Source organism: Echinops telfairi, unplaced genomic scaffold, assembly GCF_000313985.2.
Source record: "Echinops telfairi isolate 266 unplaced genomic scaffold, ASM31398v2 ScPeMD7_3533;HRSCAF=4204_1, whole genome shotgun sequence".
Classification (NCBI taxonomy): Eukaryota; Metazoa; Chordata; class Mammalia; order Afrosoricida; family Tenrecidae; genus Echinops; species Echinops telfairi.
Window position 1 is genome coordinate 14200491 of NW_022107432.1, and position 22018 is coordinate 14222508.

Sequence of the window (22018 nt, forward strand, 5' to 3'; positions counted from 1 at the left end):
CAGGGTCCACATCCCCTTGGCAGTGGGCACCTGCACCCTAGTCCCCACCCTAGGCTGCTCCTAGGGTGCCTTCCAGACCCCTCTCTAGGACCAAGTCCCCCATCACGCTGGAAGTGTGGATTCCAGCAATGGAGCTAGAAACAGAGACCCTCCACAGACCCCCTATGTAGGACCCCAACTTAAGGGCAAGACTGGGTGTGCTCAACTCCCCTGCACTCCAGGCTAGGACCCTTTGCCGAGAAGACTCCTTGGATATCTCCCAAGACCCCCCACACAGCCCATCACAAAAGCCACCCCTCCTGAGTGGCGTCCCCCAAGCCTCCATCCGTGTACCCCCACCTGTGTTCCATTTGACCAGTACAGAAATATTAAACGTCCTCTAGTAAATTTTTTTTTTCTTAGATTGGAGCTAGCATTAAGTGTGAACCCCAAATCCATTCCTGAATCTAGGCTTCCTGTTGTTGACTCTGGTTTACTTGATAGAGAATGTGATCAATCATCTCCCCAAGGCATAAGGGCGTTCTGTTTATAATGTCATTGATTACCCCATGGTACTAGCTTTTAAAACACTATTGAGAGAGGGAGTGTAGGCTAGCTACATATCATAATACCTGTAGTATTCACTTGTACAGGATAAATCCTCACATGCATGCACACTATTTACATGAACAATGGGAGTTGGTGGTTAGGGAAACTTACAATAATATTCATTGACAATATCAGTCACAAGTCTGCCAGAATAATACATAGCTTAGTACACCAAGTAGGGCATTGGAATAGTAAGTAAATGTTAATCCACTAACAGTTCAATACTTTTGGTGTAGTTGTCTTCTGCTTCTTGATACACCCTGTAATTTCAGCCCTAAGTCCTCAAGTTACAAGTAGAGTCTAGTTCAACTAGTGGGATCCATATAGGAGCCCTCGGATATGGCCTTTAGAATGTGCGCCCCCTGATTTTCTATTCAGCTCTTCCACCCCAACCCCTCTCCATCACTACAGTACCATGATGTCAGCTGTAGTTTTCTAACCATTTTCCAGATCTGTGGAGTTCTCGTGACCTCACGGGCTACTGAGGTTAGATGGGTTTGAGAGTGCTAGGGAGAGCCCCACCCCTAACCAGCACAGACAGGATAGCTCCACCTCCAACCAGCACCGACAGGATAGCTCCACCCCCAACCAGCACCGACAGGAGAGCTCCACCTCCAATCAGTACAGAAACTCAATGGACTTGGCTTTGCTGTTTCCTTGCTTGCAATATTCTTTTACCCAACAATTCACACGAATCACTCATCAATTTATTCAAGCCTTTCCTCAAATGTTACCTCAGAAAGGAGTTACCTGGGTCACTCAGTCTAAAATATCATCACTAGTTTCATCTCCACCTCCAATCATTCTCTGCCACCTGATCCATTTTTCATCTTCTTTTGGGCACTTGTCATTACCTGCAGTTTTAAACACCTCCTGTGGAGGCGACGCTAACCCATGTGAAGTCTGTGTGTCAGGGAGATGGTCCTCCCTCGGGTTTTCAATGCTGACTTTTCACAAGTGTATTTCAAGACCTCTCTTCTCAGGTACCTCTCTATGGACTAGAACCCTTTTGCCACCCAGGGTCTGCCACCCAGAATTATGATATCCAGGTATTTGCTGGATTGTCACTTTCCTGTGTGCTATGTCACCCCTGAGAACCTAAGTTCCCAAATGCAGAACTTATTTTGTCTAGTCCAGGGGCATATCTTTAAGGTGTAGAAATGTCTGGAGTACCCTGAGCACAAATGAGTATTTACTTCTGGATAAGTGAATATATTGAGATTATGTTGTTGTTATTGTTGTGTGCCATTGTTGCAGCCATGATATCAATCCATCTCATAGAGAGCCTCCTTCTTTTTCGCTGCGCCTCCACTTTACCAAGGATGGTGTCTTTCTCCAGGGACTTGTCTCTCTTGACAATATGTTCAAAGTACGTGACATGAAATCTTGGCATACTTCCCTCTAAGGAGCACTCTGGCTTTTCTTCTTCCAAGACGGGTTTATTTGGCCTTTTAGCAATCCATACTTTCAATACTCTTGTCCAGACCAGAGATGTAAATTCCAATTGTGTGGTGAAGCAGGTCTTGAAGGAACCTCAAATTAGAGCAACACAGTCCATGGATTAGATGTCCCACAGGCAGTGTAGCTTGCAAATTGAGGCACAGAACAAGCAAGGCAGCTGCACACTGGTCTGATCACCAAAGGGCAAGAGATAAGAGAGGCGAGGCCCGCTGAGCTATTTCTCTCTCTGCCCTTCAATTAATCTCACATGTGTTCATTGGCCATGTTGGCACACTAAACCTTAACTATCTCACCCACAGAGCTGCTGGTAGTTTTGGTTAGCAGCCCAACAAGTAGTCTAGTCCGTCATGCCTTTAGGGACCAGGGTTCCTTTCATACATTAGCATATCATTCTTACATGACTATTCTTTTGTTTGCTTGTTTCTTTCCAGGAGTCAACTTTACAGCTCGATCCAGGGCCTTTGCTGTCTTGCCTGTGACTCAGTCTGAGAGGTCGGCTGTCCTCCTGGCTGCTGCCCTGTGCTCAGCGGTCTCGTGGCTGGCTCTATGCTGTCTGGTGTGCTGCTGGTTTAGGAAAAGCAAAAGCAGAAGTACATGGTTTTGTTTCATTTTATTATTTTTTTAATGAAAATATATTTAAAAGTCCATCGTGTCAAATAAATGGATTTTCTTCCCCAAAGAGAGATGTCTGTGACTGTAACATATAAGTCACATGGCGTTACATTGTTCAATGCCTATAGTAAAGAAAAACGAATCCCTGGCAGCGAGGCGTTGGGCTACTAACTACAAGGTTGGTGCTTCAAAGCTAACAGCTGCTCCAAATAGAAATTGACTTGATGGTAGTGGTTTTTATTAAGAGTAGGAAGGAGATTTACCCACTTTTAAGTAAGAATAGCAATAATAATGCATACTTATGTTTATTAAATGCTCACTGGGGGCCAGGTTCTAAGTATTTGAGGTACATGAATGTATTTGTATCTTGTGAAAAATAATCTTTAAGGTAAGTGCTAAATGTTATTCTTCTATTATAAGTGTGAAAAATAAGGCACAGAAGGTTAAGTAACTTGCCCAAGACACATAGCTCTGAAGAAATCAGACAGTTTGGTTTTTGATACCACATTGTGAAACTCTGTGTTTCACTAGCCTAGAGGACCCAACAAAAGGCAAGTAAAGAATTGGGGGAAATGTCCTCCTCTACTTCAGAGAAAGCTCGGGGTTTCTTCTCCAGAAGTGTAGAACATAAATAGGTCCTTGAATATTTTCCCAGAAGCAGGAGATCAACTTTTGAGCTGCAGACATAAAGAACTACCGAGACAAAGGGGTTGTGTGAAGGAGGCTTCTTGAGATCATTGTACTTTGAGCTTAGAGTGGAGAAAAGAAAGGCAATGGTCAGGCGATGGACATTCTGGTATCCTACATGCTTCCACATTCCAGACCACTGAATTGGTGGAAGAAACACTCGTGATACTAGGAGACCAAAGTGATCAGCGGAGTGAGTATAAAAGATGCAAAACAAGGAGAAACAGAGAAAGTCAAAGAAAGCCTCATGGTGCCCCTAGTAACTTCTGCCACTGAGTCCCACCGTATCACCCTTGGAAGTAGACTGCCTTCTTGTTTCTTGTCCTTGTTGACACATTTACGGAAGAAATGATACGAATTTAGTATAACCTGCAATGAAAAGGAATTGCATTGCCTACCCCATCATGTGATTAACAGCCCAGACACGATAGCCTCTTCTAGACACTTGTAACCTCATAGGGAAAAGTTCTCTCTTGTGACTATTTTTGGGCATTGGAAAACATTTTCAAAAGAAGAAACATTCTTTAAAAACTCCCGCGTAGGAGTGCAATCTGGAACTGACATTTAGTTCTTGCTCTGCTATTCCTATATTGTGTCAAGTGAGGCAAACAGCATGCTTGATGTACTGTAGCTTCCTCACCAGCCCAGGCTGTTGGACACACTGTAAGGCAGGGGTCCCCGTGGCAAAGTGAATTCCTCAAGTGAAGGTGCTTTGAGAAGGTTCTCACTAGCCATGGCCTTTTCACTTCCTGAAGGTCCATCGGAGGGAAACCACAGCCTCACTCTCTGGGGCCAGTGAGAGGCTCACTAGGTGACAGGCTGGAGGCTCACTAAGCCCGGCTTAATTGTAGACAGCACAGGAAGTAAACTTCGCACCACTTCTGTAGACGGGCTGCTACTAGTCACCAGCCCGCCTGGCAGCACAATCCTCTCAGCAGGGTCTACTAGGGACAGACAGTGTTCTTTCTTAGCCCCGTCTTAGATCCAAGAAATACCTGCCACCTGTTGTCATGTGCCATTGAGCTGGTTCCAATGTATTGAAACCTTATAGGACTGAACTGCTCCCTAAGCATTGGTAGGCTTTAGTCTTTATGGGAACACATCTCTAGATGTTCTCCTGCAGAGGGGTTAATGGGTTCAAAGCTGCCAATCTTCTCATTCACGGCTGAGCACTGAACCATTGCAGCACCAGGGTTTCTTAACTGCCACCTACTTGTCTTAAAAATGGACGCGTACTTCATTTTACTTAGGAAAAATGAAAAGACTTTTAAAACGTTTAGATTTTATGTTCAAAGGAAAAGGCTACTTAGTTAAACGACCCACCGCAAAGAAAATGATCCCTTATCCTGTCTCACAGGTGACGCTTTTGGATGTAATTTGGCTTTTTTGTTGTGATTGCCTTTGCTTTTTCAAATGATTTCCTCAAAAAACGCAATGGTAAAAATGATTCCAGCTTTTCATTCCATATAATATTTTGAACATTATCAGCTGCTTTCAAAAGCTACCTTCATCAAATAGCTTATATAAATTCGTATGCTCTGGTGTACATCTAAATGAAAAAGTAGGAAATTCAGTGGCACCATCAACACTATCATGAAATCATTTTGTGCTAACGGAGACCAGCAGATGAGGCACAGGGCCGGGCTGTTGACATCAGACCCGTGTTTAAATCCAGCCTTTCTTCTTGGTCTGGATGACTGTGGACAAGCCATTTAACCGTGTCTTGCTCCAGTTGCCCCATCTGTAAAATGAAGCGGTGTAAGAGAGAGGTGCAGATGGTAAATTCATTTTCTCAAGTGAAAATGCTGTGAGAATCTTAAAGTTGCATCCAATCTTGCAAAATAGTGTTTCACAATTTTATTATAGCAAACAGGTATTCAGAAAATAGCAATGTTATGAGCACTTGCTAGGTGCAAGAGTATCTGGACAATGGATTTTGCTTTGTTTATTATCCCAGAAATACCTTGGGTGATAGGCCTTTAATCTAACCGTACCATTGCCTTTGAGCTGATTTATTGTATAGTGACCTTGCAGAACAGAGTAGGACTCTCCCGTAAGTTTTCCAAGGTGGCATATCCTTATGGAAGTGGATTGCCACCTCTTTCTCCTACGGAGTAGATATATGGTGGGATCTAACTGCTGACTTTTAGGTTAGCATATGGGTGCTTAACTGTTGCACAGTCAGAATTCCTGAGCCAATGTAGATTCTAATGAAAAACTCTTAACAAGGTCTTTAATTAACACTCAGTTCTATCTTCAGCTCCTATTTCCCACCTGGATAATCCGTGATAAAGAATTTACAGCTCTCTAGTTATCGTCTGGGCACTTGCTGGAGAAGAGGAAAATCATCTGTTCCCTCTTTCCTTTGGAGGACCCGAGATCGGTCACTGGAACCCCCTTTGATTATTAATGAGGCTAATATTGGAGATTGTGATTACGGATATGGTCAAGTGGGCTTCTCAGACTTAGAGAGGCTTAACCCACTCAGATAGTACAAGATGATCACAAGCTCCCCTAATTGGATCCTTCACTGGTAAACAATGCACACTGGTGAAGCAGCATCGGATATATTCATTTTCTGACAGGCAATGAATGAGAGAATATAGAGAGGCCATCATCTTTGCATAGTTAATTTTAATCATGCACCTCGGAAATCTAATTGGGATACATTTGGGGCAGAAAAGAGACTAAACTGCTCCTTTCCCTTTAACAGAAGTACTTTGGACCACAACAACCATATAGTTAGAGTCACCACATCAGGAACCAGGGTAACATTTCCAGTGTCGCATATTGTTTTGTTGAGAGGATCAGCATAGTGAGAGAAAATGGTGAGGACCTCATTCTGTTGAACATCCCTGTGGAGGCAAGAGAAGCTTCATATAAGTTCCAAGCCCAGTCTCTGGCTCCCAGTAATCATATAAATAAATCCTGTTTGACCCGTCAGCGCTATGTGGGTGTGATTCAGTTCCTGGTACTATTGGTATTTTCTGAAAGATATGGATGGGCCTCGCTCTCATGAAGATAACAATCTGGTGATGAGATGAGAATAATATCCATGAAATAAAGAACAAGAAAGAGTCAATAATGTGTTAGGTCGGGTTGACTAGAGAAACAGATTCAGTGACACTCATGTATGTGTAAGAGAGAGCTTTATATCAAGAAATAATTATATATCAAGCAAAAATCCCAGTCCAGATCAAATCAAGTCTGATACTAGTCCATAAGTCCCTCTTCAGACTCACCCAGCCACATGCAATGATATACAAGACAGAAAGGTCCCGGGCAGGTGGGTGCAGAGTGTAGACCCGGTGGCAGTAGAAGGATCACAGGACTCTTGCAGCTCCCAGAGTGCCTTGCCAGCAGGAAGGTGAAGGCAGAGTGAGAGGAGGAGGTTCCCAGGACCCTCCTTCTGTGAAGGCTATGCCCACAAGGGGTCACCATCAGGCTGTGACCTGACTGACAGGTTGAAAACCACACATACACTATTATATATCTTCACGTTGGCATGAACGTATATGACTACCACTCTGACTTCACTCCTGTCTCCATGTCTGCATCCTTGTGGAAGACAGCCTAAGGTTGTTGGGAGTCAAAGAAGAGAGGGATCAAAGGGGTTGGGACATCTAGGAGGCAAGTCTTTCTTAAAGTGAAAGAATGGCGTGTTTATGAGAATATTGTGTTACTGAACTCATTTTGTTGTTGGGTTTTGTTGTTGTTGTTTTTCATCTGCTATTGTCACGTAGCTCTTAAACAGCCACTGTTCAAATTTCCATCCAAGCCTCCATCATCCTGAGTTAGGTCAAAGGTAACTCTGCTCTTTCTTTTAATTTGGTTGGACATTCCACTGTGCTAGACTAGGCTATGCACAAGGAAAATGAGCGTTTGGGACAAGTAGCTCTCCAAAGGCAACCGTAGTTCTAGCATTCTTAATTCTATGGCCTTGTGCATTATATTCACACAAGGATATTTTGTGTTCTCGGTTTCTGTTGTGGGAATATTGGGTAGGTTCTTACCCCGCTGTGCTTCTTTCAATTGCAATTAAATGCCAAGGGATGCTGGAGGAAAGGAAGCTCCATCCAATTCAAAGGAAACCAAGCCAATTGCCTTGAGGACATTCTGACTCTTGGTGACTCTGCCCCAGCCTCCTGGTGAGCAGACAAGCAGGGAGTCAAGCCACAGAGGCATTCGCTCTCTGTTCACCTCCTTCTCTTCCTGTCCAGTGGCCGGGGCTGTAGAACTCACAAGGCAAGCTGAAGACGCCTTTTGTCTTTTGGAGAAAGAATAAGATCTCACCCTGGTTCTGCTCGGTATTGTCTGTGGTTTGGTGGTGGTGTTGGTAGTGTGTTACTATTTTTAATCTAGGGTTCTTGCGACTTAGTTTTTGTTTGCTTTGTAGTGCTTTCTGCTTGGTAAGCAGACTTTGCAAGCTTTTCTATATCATGTTACCTTGTGAAATAGAAAAATGAGTAATGCTCATTCTTCATTTTTCTAAATAAACCTACTAGCCATGCTGCGGCCTTATCCTTTTGTCTCTGGTCTTAGAGATTGATGCTTCACACTTATTGATATGTTGATTACCTCCATGCTCTCATTTGGCACTTTCAATCTTAACTCCCTGTAGACATATTTCCATGTGTTAAACATCCTTCCTTTTTTTCCATGACTGGACACAGACTCTTAGTTATATTTAAAAAATACACACTGAAAGAATCAGAAGGCCATTTGTGAAAAAATTCACAGTAGTCACTTTTATTTTCTTTTTAAATCTTTCTGTATTTCTCAAATTTCTGACATCTGCAAGCGTTACTTTAGAATCAGAGAAGTTAACTGTCTTTCAACCTCCCCCAAATCCTTCAACTTATAAACCTTCTGGTAGTGTGAACAGATAGACAAGTGGTACCTGTGTCGAATTGGTTATTAATATTCTGTCCTTTTAATAGTCTTGTCTCAAGCCCCCTTCACACACTTAACAATTCATCAGAACCCCAAAGAGCTTTAGGCTATATGGATTCTATCAATCAATATTTCCAAATTAGAAGTGAAAACAATTTTTAGTTACTTAATTTAAAGTAGCAAAAACACATTCATTACACGTTGATGTAATGCATATATTTTGTTTTTCAAAACTGTAATCCATCCCCACCTGCCAGCAAAAAAAGAAAATTCATGAACAGTGTGGCTTTTGCTACAGATTTGTGTAGTTGTAAAATGTCTTTTATATGTGTCTTAATAGAAATCAACTAGATTCTCGCGACAGCTTCTACGCTTAATCTATTCGATGTTGGTTGAATTGTATGAAGAAAAAGAAGCCCTGCCAAAACAGTAGTTAGTGCTCAGTAGTGATTTAATAACAGAAAGTGATTAAAACCTATCAGCCATGTCATCAGAGATATCCATAAAATATTTCAGCCTTTCAAACCCTAGGGCACATTTCTACCCTGTCTTACAGTGTCACTATGAGTCAGAATTGACTAGTTGGCAATAGGGTTGGTTTGGGATTTCTAAGTGAAGAAAATTCAGCCTAAGGCAGATATAAAGTAGAAACTTAAAACCAAGCTCACTGCAATGGAGACAATTCCAAATCACAGTGACCCTACAAGGTAAAATTACCCCTGGGGGTTTATAAGACTGTAACTCCTATGAGAGCAGAAAGTCTCATCTTTCTTCCCTGGAGGGGCTGGTAGTTTTGAACTGCTGACTTTGTGTTCAGCAGCCCAGGACATGCCCATTACGCACTGGAGCTCCTCACGTTTACTTTGGTCATAGTCATAATCCAACACATCAAAATGCATGCACTCAACATATAATCAGTATATAAACATCCATTGTTTTACATTATTTTTACGAAGTCTTGAAAATCAGGTATATATTTTAACTTAAAGCCCATTTCGATTTGAACTGCCCACATTTCAAGGGTTCATTAGCTACCTGATGACTACGCTATTGGAAAGCACAGTTTTATATCTTAAGGCTGAGGGTTGGTATATAGGGTTTTATTTGATATTTCTTAAGGCTCAACATGGCAATTATAGATGACACAGGACTGGGTGGTATTTCGCTCTATTCTACATAGGGCCGCTGTGAGCCAGAACCAACTCAATTACCACTAACAGTAAAAGTTTCAAATATCTTACATGCATTCTATATTGTCTTTATGGAAAGGAAAAGCAAAACTCACTGCCATCAAGCCAATTCTGATATTGGCTCAAGAGGACAGAGTAGAGCTGTGTTGGGGTCTGTGAAATTGGAAATCTCTGTGGGAGTTGACAGCGTCTTCTTTCTCCTGAGGAGCAACTGGTGGGTTCAAACCATTGACTATGTGGTTAGCAGCTCAACGAAACCCCCAGGGCTCGTTGCACAAAGAAGCTTCAAAAATTTCATGTCAAAATATAATTAAAAGATAACGGCGTTTTCTGTGAACTTTTTGAAGGGGTCCCTTGTAGATCACAATCATTAGGGGAGAGATAAAAAGGAAGCACTTAATGCAGAGGGCCCACTAATAAAAATGCACTTTTCCTCTAACAAATAAGACATAAACAAACAAACAAACAAAATAGCCAATCACCTGATTTGTGTGTGTGTTCATTAATACAGAAACAAAAGCTGAAGAGACTTCTGAGTCCCAGACAAATGATCCGAGGAATCACATCCCTGTCTTAACCAAACGCCAAGGATCCCAAGTAGAGCATAAGAAGGAAGCTTCCTTGAAAGAAGAAGAAGGTAAATCTGGAGAATGGGGACGATTTCCCAAAAAGACACCAATTGTGGGTGAGCCATCACCTCCTTCTACCCCTGGCTGTCCTTCTCTGCAGCAAATATGTTTACAATCCCTTCCTTATCCTGCCTGCCTTCTTCTCAAGGAAATTACACCCTAGCAGAGAAATATGCAAACCCAGTCGATCTACTCAGTTATTACCAATTAGTCAAGGTGACATTTGTATTTTTCCCCTCAGCAGATTATTGGTTTAGCATTTGAATTTGATGCAGGGAGAAAGAGAAAATAGACTATAGGCATATAATCTTTCCCTTAGCTATTGCAAAGCTGCCAGTTTGGCAACATTATTAAATCTGAGAAAGAACAGGGTGTAGTTGCCAAATTCTAACTCTGAAAATGATATTGAACATAGGACCCTCAAGAAATAAGTAGGCTTTGTTAAACTCTGCTTTGCTATTTAATCATATTTTTTTAGCAAAATGTATTATTCGCCTATTTTGTGGATTGTACCAGATAATCTTACTTGCTCTATTGTTAAATTTCCATTAGCATGGGTGCCAAATAGAGAAGAGATAAACATTTGCCCCAAACCAATGCTTTGGTCTTATCCTACCCATGACTCAGAAAACATGAAGCCAGTGGGTCTGAACACCAAATGACTTTGCCAAACATGACTATGGCATATGAAAAATATTTACGTATTTTCCATGGGTCGGAACCCTTTTGAAACATACGCTGTCAATAGAAGACGATTTGGGTGTTTCCCTATGTAAACACCAATGGTCCTGACATTTTCTTCTTTAAAAGGAATACCAATCTTTCTAGTTCCAAGTGCATGATTCACCAACAAATAGCCACCCATTGTTCTGGCTCTTGCTATTTGATTGAATTCTCTGTGTGGGTCTGTGTTAGATTGTTTGCCTATTGGTTTGTATTTTCCTCATAGAGGAAATTAAATAATTGTTTTAAATGTCTTATATTTTTCTCAACAAATTGCCCAGCAGTATTGGCTCCTGCGTTGATATCAAAACCGGTTGAGGGTTTAGGGCAGGCATGTATGTGAAGAATAGAGACAGATAGAAAGACACTGCAGCTCTTTCTTGTTCCCAGCTAATGCTATTTTTATTTTTGTTTTCTAGAAGCCTCTTGTCTGTATGGTTGCATGACAATTCAAGACAGGTGTTTGAAAACTCTTGTCTGAACCCAGATCTGTGAAGAGCAGCCTAGGCCGCTGAATTCTTCAGCAGAGCGTTAGAGCGATGCTAATCGCTCCTCTAATCTAATATGGCCATCTACATGAATCTCAGTTGCCCACTTAAATTAACTACATTACACAGTCCACAATGCCTGGGTGTTTTATTAAGGAACACTTTTTATATGATGGCTTATTAATAAATTATCAGGAAGGAGACCAAAGGGACTGGGTGTTTGTGGAAGAGTTTAGATGGAAGAGATGGGAGCATCCAAGGGGCCATTTTACTAGGAAAGCCAAGTCAAAACTAGAAAGATGTGTTATTCAAATTCTCCCTTGGGGATCCTAGAGGATTTGTTTCCTTATCGTCTAAGCTTTGTGTACATCTTAAGAACATTGTTTCCAAGGCATGTAATGAGGCATCTCCTGCTTTTCTTTGGAAATTGTTACCAGCTACAAAACACCTAATTACTGCTAGCTTTAAATAATTTCATTTTTATTCCATCATTTCCACAGAAATTTAGTTTCCCTCTCCCCCCTGTGTTTTTAAACTTTTGACATCTGCTGATAAATCGTGGTGGACTGTTCCGTCTTGCACATCAGCATTTTGCTTTCACTCAGCATTGCCTTGGCAATCAAATTACTTGGCTAATGGCACTAAACATTACCTATGTCTGGTAGGTTGAGACAATAAACTCACCGTATTATAACTTTGACCAAAAATCCACGCCTCAGCATTGGGAATGGCAAACAAACTGGTAGAATGGGCTAGACACTCTAATATGTGACTATGCACATGGACTTCAGAAATTTCTTTTCTCTACCACTTTCGAAACCTTTGAAGTATCTTTGGTGCATTTTGTGAATCTAAAAATGTTAAAGATAATCATTCAAACTTAGTGTTGTTTAAGTACAAGCCCACGAGAATGCCAGGGAGTAGTGAGGGAAAAGGTGGGGTCAAGATAAGCAGCAAGCAGAGACTCCACGGGAACTGAGCCTCTATTGAATTCCCTTGGACCACCGACCGGGTAGTAAAGTAGCCTTGCTCTCAGGCATAGTGCATCAGAGAGTAAATTAATGCAGAGATAGGTTATATTGTAATCTCTTTTGTTTTCCCTTTTGACTCATTTTTAATTTTTTCTAGTTTTAATTATTTTTCTGTTTTCTTTTGTTTTGTGGGAGGGGTCCTACATGATTTTCTATTATGAAATTCAGAATAGGTAAATCTATAGAGACAGTAACTAAATTAATGGTTTCTTGTGTTCCTGACAGGAGAGTTTAGGGAGATATAGGGATCTAATAATAATTCAAGTATCAATAAAATTATCTAAAATTGACTGTGGTGATAATTGAGCAACTCTTTCAAAAATATATTTAAACCACTGAATTATATTGTGCATGAATTATATGTCAATAAATCTGCTAAATATTGGAGAATAGATACACATATTGTAGTACATTCATGCAATGGAATATTATTAAACAATAAAAAAGAAATGAACTATTAATATATAGGGGCAGAGAAAAGGATGAGCTGATAGCAGGGGGACATTTAACGACTAGAAATTATTGCAAAATTACCTTGAAAGCAAAGTTCTATTTGGAATTTATTAATATATATGATGTCCAGGTTATACAAGAAAAGCTAATTTTAAAGTATGCAAGAAAATCCAGAATTTATTCCTTTAAAAAGTTTAAAAAGTAAAATAACAAGAACTGAGAGATTGCCAGATAAACACTATGAGGAATTCTGACATTACAGTATAACCCTGAACCTCAATGCTAATCCATTCTATAATGAGCGTCAAGATGTGATGCATCGAGTTCTGAACCAATTTTTCCCATAAGAAAAAACTGAAAACAGATCAATACATTCTCAACCAAAAAGTTTTTACCCTAACTTTGCCTTTTTATACAAAACGTTACACAGAAATTTCAAAGTAAATAAGTTCAGAGTTAAATAATACAATTTAAATAAGAAACATAACATTTAAAAAGTTTTTTAACAACTATAGTATGGCCCATACCTTGAGATTGAAGAGGATCTGGATCTGTGGACACGGATGTGGAGAGGAGGGATGGAAAACAAGTCATTGTTTGCAAGAGGAATCCCCTTCCACAAAATCAACTGGTTGCTGCTTTTCTGGAGTTTTTTTGCCTTTGCCTTTTTTCGCTAGGACCTGGCTGGCTTTCTCTTAAAAACAAACAAACAAACAAAACCTGTCTAATGTGGTCAGCTGTTGGTGTTTCCTTAACTGTTTTCTAAAAGGGTTGACTAAATTATCATCACTATCGATAACATGGTTAATCAGTTCCTTATCAAGATGATTCTTTTAAAAAACTCTTTCTTGGGACCCATATTTTTTTATCTGAAAACAGTACAAAATGGGACCCATGTATTTTATCTAGAAACAGTACAAAAAGCCACAAAAACTAAGAAAATTATAGCAAAACACTTGGAACACTGCCACAAAAGGTTTAAGCAACACATACTAACAATGCCGACTAATGCCTGAAACAAAACCACATGCGTTGGGTCAGATTCTGATGTTTTGTTTGCGCTCCGATGCAAAATGTTCTTGACATTTCGTGTCGAAATCCGATTATGTTGAGTATTGATGTTGTCGAGGACCTGGATTCTACTGTATTTGTAATTGGCACCCAATCACATTTAATAAGTGAATGCTAGGAGGTCTACTGCAATGAAGGCAAAGCATATAAACTAAATCCCATCAGCATTTAAAACACTAAGAATTACAATTGGATAGAAAACAAAATCAAAACAATAATGCTGGAGAAAATATGTGAAGATTCCAATTTGTTATAAATGTTACCAGGACAACTTAGAAAAATCTGCCATTAACTATAGTAATTAATAAATTACTTGATTAACTTATTCAAATACAATGATAATTTACCCAAAAAAACTATATTCTACACACAATGAAATACATAATAGTGACCCAAGGATATGCTTGTTGTCTTGAGGGAGGAAATTAAAAAAACAAAGCAAAATATATGTAGAACTTTTAAGAAGTGAATGAAGATATAAGTAAGCAATATTTTCCAAATGTTTTAAAGAGCAGACTTGCATTTGTAAGGGATTAAACATATAAAGCAGCATATGTTTGATTAGATTGACAAGTGTTACAAGGGGTTTTAGTGATCACAAGTTGAGCTGCTAACTTCAAGGTCAGCAGTTCAAAAGCACTCCAGTAAGAGTTACAGGCTTGGAACTCCACATGGGCAGTTTTACCCTAACATACAGGGTCTGCATGAGCCAGAATTGACTCCATGACAATGCATTTGGTTTGGTTTGGAGTATAACAGTGTTACAAAGACCAAAATGAATCCTAAATGAAGTTGGTGTTGATCTAATTCCAGTCATTGTATAGTATTTAATAGGAATAACAATCCTAAGGTTCCTGAGGAAATATAGAACAGTGCTACAAAGTCAACATTGTTAAAGAAATGTGATTTTATGGGAATGAGGATAGGTAGCTTTACTGAAAAAAAATTATATTTCCAGTCTTAAAACAATGAGATACTAACACAAGAATATGCATGGGAATGATGCACCCATAAATAAACCCGGTTAAAAAAGGACATGTAAAAATAGGGTAATAGAGATTATTGAGATAAAGGAGTACAGAAAGTAAGTGCAAATTGGGAATAGCGATTTTGACTGTTTAGAGCACTTGCCAATCTATATTCATATCATTTCCTTGCTATTTAAAAATAAAGCATTCCTATGACATCCTTACAAAACTGAAAGAATGTAAAATAAAGAGATAATAACCAATACCCTAACGATGCAATTATCAATACTTTACAAGGGGGAACCCAAGACAAATTGGATTTTCCCCACAAAGCCATATATTTAAATTATTTTACAAAACAGCCTTATCATGTTTAAAGTACTCTCCATTATACTTAATACATTCGGCAAATCTGCGATTCCATTCTTGGAAACATTTTTCAAGCTCATCTGTTTGAATGGCTGACAGCACCTCCCTGTTTTTTTCTTCACCTCTTCTTTTTCCTTTTATGTCACTTTGCTTTTATGTCACTCTTCATTTGCAGAAACAAAAATAAGTCGCACCAGCGAGTAAGGTGCATGGAGCTTGAGAGGCATGCTGTTTTTTGCCATAAACTGACACCCAGAAATGGCTGTGTGAGCAGGTGCATTATCATGGTGGCAAAACCAGTGCCCTGTGTTCCACAAATCAGACCTTTTTTGGTCACACACTGTCATGCAATATTTTCAGAACCTCTAAGTAGAAAGCTTGATTAACAGTCTGACCTGGTGGAATGAATATCAAATGCACCACGAGTTGACATTTTCATCTATTCAGGATGTTGACAGATGTCCAGAACTAGGTTTGTCATCAGTTGACATTGCACTTTTTTGGAAATGCGAAAACTACTCACACACTGGAGTTTTTCCCATAGCACAGTCCTTGTAACCTGTGTTCAGCATCACAACAGTTTCTGTGGCATGTTTCCTGAGCAGGAAACAAAATTTCACAGCCACATGCTGTTCTCCTAAGTCAGCCATCACAAAAGAAAAAAGAAGTCCGAGTGAAACTGCTTTTATGAAAAAAATTTACTGTGACCAGATAGAACCTTCTCAGGAGATACCGCTGCATACATACTATGAAAGCTTCTCTCTGCCCAGCACAATTCCAGCTATTTTTGGATACCCCCATGCATATAGAAATCTTTTTAAAGCATTCCACGTCCTGGAAAAATAACCTATCAAATTAAACCAAACAGCAATTACCTACCATGTTTACAGTCCCAGATGAAAGCAATGGTACTTGATGCTGAGCTTTTAAGTGTATTTCCTGAGGAAGTAGATTGGCGATGCTACTCTTGCTTCTCAGGGTGAGCGGTGCCTCTTTAATTCATCACTGCTGCAACCCATGCTGAATGCCAGTTTCTTTTATTTTTTTTAAAAAAAGCACAAATGCTCTGTAAAACAAGCATTTGATGCTCTCTCAGGAGGGTTTTAAAATTAGCAGCGTGGGCTAATCAATAGCACTATAAACAGAACTTCCTTATGCTCTACGGGGACGATTCAAAAGATTCTCTACCATATATTAACAAGGATAGCTCAGGTGAATGAGAGGCAGATAAGAAAAGAACAGATTCAGGGATAGCTTCCGGGTTTACACTTAATCCTAGCTCCAATCTAAGAACAATTAGATCTCACAACATGGCCCAGCTCCATACTTGCCCTCATGAAGGACACACAAAAGATATGAGTGCTATAGCAAAGTGTGATGAAGAAATTTGATAAGCCTTTAAGACCCCAAGTGCTATAGCACCTGGAGTCTCCAGGGCTTATTTGCCAGCAATTAGCTATCTAAGTGAGATATCAACTAAGCCCACATGGACGAAGCACATCAGCATCCATGGTCCAAGGATTGTAAAATATATAATATATAATCCGAATGGAAAGGAGGGAATAGTATTAGAGCTTAAATTGTGAGATTCTGGTGTGGATAAAACTATGGATGACAGGGAAAGCCCAAAATACACTTGCAGGATCTACACAGGGAACAAGTCTCCTGTGATTTCCCTCTAACAAGAATTGAGGGATAAGAATACCTAGTCATCAGACAGAGTACTAGCGAGATGACTACAGTATAGTCAAATGATAAAGCTGACTGGAATATCTAAAACCTTGTCACTTGATCTCCCTTCTGATGCACTTTGGGCTTGATTTGTTTTTCCTTTTTGGTTTTTTTAAATATTTTCTGTGTTTGCTTTTTTCATATTGGGGTTATCTCTGTTGTATTTTGTCTTGTTGGTAGCCTTCTTGACTCTCTGTTATGCACTTCTCTTATGTTTTTCGGTCTAGGAAACCCAGGACAGGTGAATGCATAGAGACAACAAATAGGATAACGGTTCCTGAGTGGTATGATGGGGCAGGTCCGGTGGGGGTGATAAAGGAGCGCTGATATCAAGGAGTTCAAGAAGGTAGACAGTATTTTGAAACTGATTGTTGTAGCAACTATACAACACTGCTTGATATGATTGAATTATGGAATGATTTATTCTGGATAATATCCTAATAAAATGGTTTTTTGAGAAAAAAACTTAAAAATCAGGAGAGATCTGCATGTCAAAATGTTTCCATATGTATTAATGAGTTCAGTTAAATTCAATTTACTAAAATACCATTGATGGAATATTATAGAGCTACATAAATGGAAAACAAGGGATTTTTCCCCTTTTAAAATTGTTTCTCTTACCTTATAAGCAATGTATTGCTTATTACAAGTAAATATGCAAGGCATAGGTAATGTTATTTACTTATTGTATATACAAATACATACACATACACATATACACACATATGGACCAAATTTTCACCGTATTGACAAATGAGAAACTAAGGTGGAGTAACATTTATGTCCACTGATCACCCTGTCAGTTCTCTACATTAGAAGCTATTTGTATAAAAAATCCAGCAAATTTTGGGATCTTTGGTACTGAATTTGACTACTTAGGTGGTCCAAATGGTTAAGTGGTTGACATCTAACCTGCGATAGCTTAAATCCATCCAGAGGTGCCTTGGAAGACAGGCCTGGAGATCTACTGCCAAAAAGTCATCATCATTGAAATTTTTATGAAGCACAGTTTACTCATACCATCAGTTCCATCAGTTCTACTCTGACACAGGAAAGATAACCATTTGTCAGATTTGACTCTATGGAAACTGGCTTGGATTTTGGTTTACTACTGAATTCAGGTCATTAATTTCTTAATGCAGGATATGGAAATTTGACTGAAAAAATAACAGGGGGGCAGGAAGAGCTTCATGAGAGATAGGATTCATTGGTAACATCCTATTCCCAAAAAGTGAAAAATTAGTATTTGCTCCACCATTTATCTGTCACTTTGCAGAGTGTCTTGGCTTGGGTCTTGATGTCATGGTGGGAGCTATGTCAATGATCTTGCTTTGATGCTGGGAGCTATGTAACCAGTATTTCTAATATCAAGCGCATTATCCAAGATGAGAGGTTTAGGTGCAGATTCTTAGTAAGAACAGACTACAGAGAATAAATAGGCTGTCCATTTATGAAGGGAGGGGCTCCTAGAACCTTCTAAATACCACGATAGAATTGTCAGCTGTAGAGTCCCTCAAGCAACTAACTCCTCAAAGTAGCGTCAATCACAATGATGTGGATGAAGTAAAGATTTGGGAGCCTTCATTAAGGCACGACTGAAAATGAGAAGAAAGAGCTGCAAACATCCATTAATTACCATAACATGGAATGTATGAAGTATGAAAGTAACAAAATTGAAAGTCATGAGAAATATAACTGAACACAAAGATCAATATCCCAGATATTAGTGAGCTGAAAGGAAACATACTAAAGGGTTACTATGCTGGGGATGATAAATTATAGAGGAATGGCATGACATTCATCATCAAAAAGAACATTTTATGATCTATTATGAACAAAAATGTTGTCTGTGATCGGATAATATCTATATGTCTGCAAAGAAGTCCAGTTAATACAACCATTGCTCAAATTTAGCCCCAATCCAAAAGCAAGTGATAAAGAAATTAAATAATTCTGCCAAGTTCATCAGCCTGAAATTGTCCAAACTTGCAATCAAGATTCAATGATAGTTATTGGCTATTGGAATGTGAAGGTTGGAAACAAAGAGGAAGGAACAGTAGTTGGAAATTTTGGCCTTGGTGGTAGAAATGAAGCTAGAGATCATGAGAGGACTTTGTAAGACATATTACTTCTGCATTGTACATACATTTTTCAACAACATAAGCATCCAATATACACATTGACATAGATAGATGGAATACACAGGAATTAAGTTGACTACATCTTTCAGAAGATATGATGTAAAACCTCAATATCAGCATCCTACATGAGGCCAAAGACTTATACTGGAAAATAATTGGTCATATGTAAGTTCAGGTTGGGCTTGAAGAAAATTTAAACAGGTCCATATTAACTAAAATATGTCCTAGAATATAGTTTACTTGAATCACAAGAACAGATTTGATGATTGAACACTGGTGACAAGACCTGACAAGCTGTGGGTTGCCATCAAGAACATCATACATGAAGAAAACAAAAGATCATTAAAATAATAATAATTTATAAATTATCAAGGGTTCATGAGGGAAGGGGGTGGGGAGGGAGGGGGAAAATGAGGAGCTGATACCAAGGGCTCAAGTAGAAAGCAAATGTTTTGAGAATGATGAGGGCAATAAATGTACAAATGTGCTTAAAAAAAGATGTATTCTATGATGAGGGCAACATATGTACAAATGTGCTTGACACAATGGATGGATGTATGGATTGTGATAAGAGTTGTACAAGCCCCCAGTAAAATGATTAAAACAAAAAAATATGAGAAAGAAAGAAAGAAAAGATCAAGGGTGATGTCAGAAGAGTCTCTGAAACTTACTCTTGATTATAAAGTAGCTAAAGCCAAAGGAAGCAATGATAAAGTTTAAAAGCTTATTAGACAATTTCAAAGGGCAGTTCAAGAAAACAAACTAAAATATTACAATGAAATGTGCAACAACAAAAAACGAGAGAGAGAGAGAGAGAGAGAGAAAAGAAATGTGCAAAGCCCTGGAGTTACAAAGTCGGTAAGAAACAGTATACTCAGCATATCTCAAACTGGAAGGACTGCAGAAAAAAACCTGAGCTTCCAGGTGCAATACTGAAGATTCAGTGGACAAACTATTGAATGTTGCAAGATATATCAAAAGATGATGAAAAGAATAGAGTCAATATACCAAAAAGAATTAGTCGACATTCAACTATTTGAAGAGGCAGCACATGCTGAAGGAGAAAGGGTACTGAAGGAAGAAGTCTGAGTTGCGCTGAGAGCATTAACAAAAACAAAGCTCGAGGAATTTGGAAGACAGAGACCTAGCCAGTCAATTAGAAGAAATTTGTGTTTCTATCCATTCCAAAGAAAGGTGATTCAATAGAATGAGGAATGTATCCAGTCAAGGGATGACTCAAACAGCTTTACTATCAGTCAGAGATGATTGTAAACTTGATTATGATGGATGGAATTATGGTATAGTAGGATACCTGGTCAGTTGACCACCCTCTTGACCCTGGATTTGCTTTAGGCTTAACTATCTCTCACTTGTTTTTATGACAGACATTTTCTCCCGGGCTTACCTTAATATGGCTGGGGTCTTTTCTTCCTTTTTATTTTTTTTATTTCTGTTTTGTTTTTATGTTTATCATTTCTGCTATGCTTCCCAGTTTATGGACCACAGAAGGAGTGGACATAGAGACAGTAACTGTCAATGTTGAGTGATGCTTGGCAAAATTTTACTTGCCTGTGATGCTAATGATATTATTATTATCATGGTTTATTGGGGGTGGGGTGGCGAAGGGGAATTGGGGAGCAAATAATGAATGCAGAAGGGATGGGAGTGCACTAGAATTGATTGTAATGATGCACGTAGAACTTTCTTTAAAAGAGACTTAACTATGGAAATGTATGATTGTGAATTTTATAAAACTATAAAAAAATGAGGAAATGATACAATAATATCATTAGCATCACAGGCAAGTAAAATTTTGCCAAGCATCACTCAACATAGACAGGGAGCTGCCAGAAATTTTAACCAGAATCAGAAGAGGTAGTGACATGAGGGTTGTCTTTGCTGAGGTCAGATGGATCTTGGCTGAAAGAAGAGAATACCAGAAAATTGTTTACTTATGTTTTATTGACTCTGAAAAGGCGTTTGACTATGTTTATGATTAAAAAGAAACAACTATGGGTTACATTTGAAGAGTCTGAATTCCCGAACACTTCCTTGTACATAGAACAGAAGAAATCATATAGAAAGAACAAGGAAACACTGCAGGCTTTAAAATTAGGAGAGGTACCATGAATACTCGAGTATAAGCTGGCCTGAATATCAGCTGAGGCACCTAATTTTACCACAAAAGTTGCATAAAAAATGTGCTGAAAAACTCGGCTTATCCAGGAGCATATACAGTGTGTGTCATGGCTGGATCATTTCTCTATTCTTATTTAATCTGTATTCTGATTAAATATGAGAAGCTGGACTATATGAAGAAGAATGTGGCATTATGATCGGAGGACATTTCATCTACAAGTTGCAATTTGCAAACGAAACAGCCTTGTTTGCTGAAGGAAGGGAGGGCCTTAAGCACTGACTGATGAAGGTTAAGGCTAGCAGCCTTCAGTATGGGCTGAAACTTAGTGGAAATGAACCCCAGCCCTCTCAACTGGACCAGGAGACAAAATCATGGTAAACAAAAAAAAACTGAAGATGTCAAGTATTTAATTTTGCTCTTATGTTTGGTTCCACTTTGTCAATTCATCTTGCGGAGGGCCTTTCTCTTTTAAAGTAGCTGACTCACATGATGTCCTTCTCCAAGGACTGGTTTCTCCTGACAACATGCCCAGAATATATGAGACATCTTTGTACTTCTTCCAAGACAGATTTGTTTCTGTTTTTATCAGTCCATGGTCCTTCAATGGTCTTCACTAACCCCACAGTTCAGATGCATCACTTTAATGCACCAGTTCTTCCTCAGTCTTCCTTACTCAATGTCCAACTTTCACAATCTATGAGGTGATTAAAAATACCGTGGCTTGGGCCAGGCACATCTTAGTCCTCAAAGGAACATCCATGTTCCTAGGAATTAAAAAAATGATTTGTGCAGCAGATTTATCCAGAGCAATATATCATTTGCTCTCTTGACTGCTTGCATCCA

General features: G+C 39.2%; 1 protein-coding gene across 1 annotated transcript in view; it reads left to right on the forward strand.

Annotated features, from left to right (window-relative positions):
- The window catches only part of PKHD1 (PKHD1 ciliary IPT domain containing fibrocystin/polyductin), a 579560-nt gene that overhangs the window by 546091 nt on the left and 11451 nt on the right, over positions 1-22018 (forward strand). Inside the window, exons 66-67 of the mRNA XM_045294754.1 lie at positions 2481-2639; positions 9943-10068. Of these exons, the coding sequence (XP_045150689.1) occupies positions 2481-2639; positions 9943-10068 (285 nt within the window). The remainder of the gene's footprint in view (positions 1-2480; positions 2640-9942; positions 10069-22018) is intronic.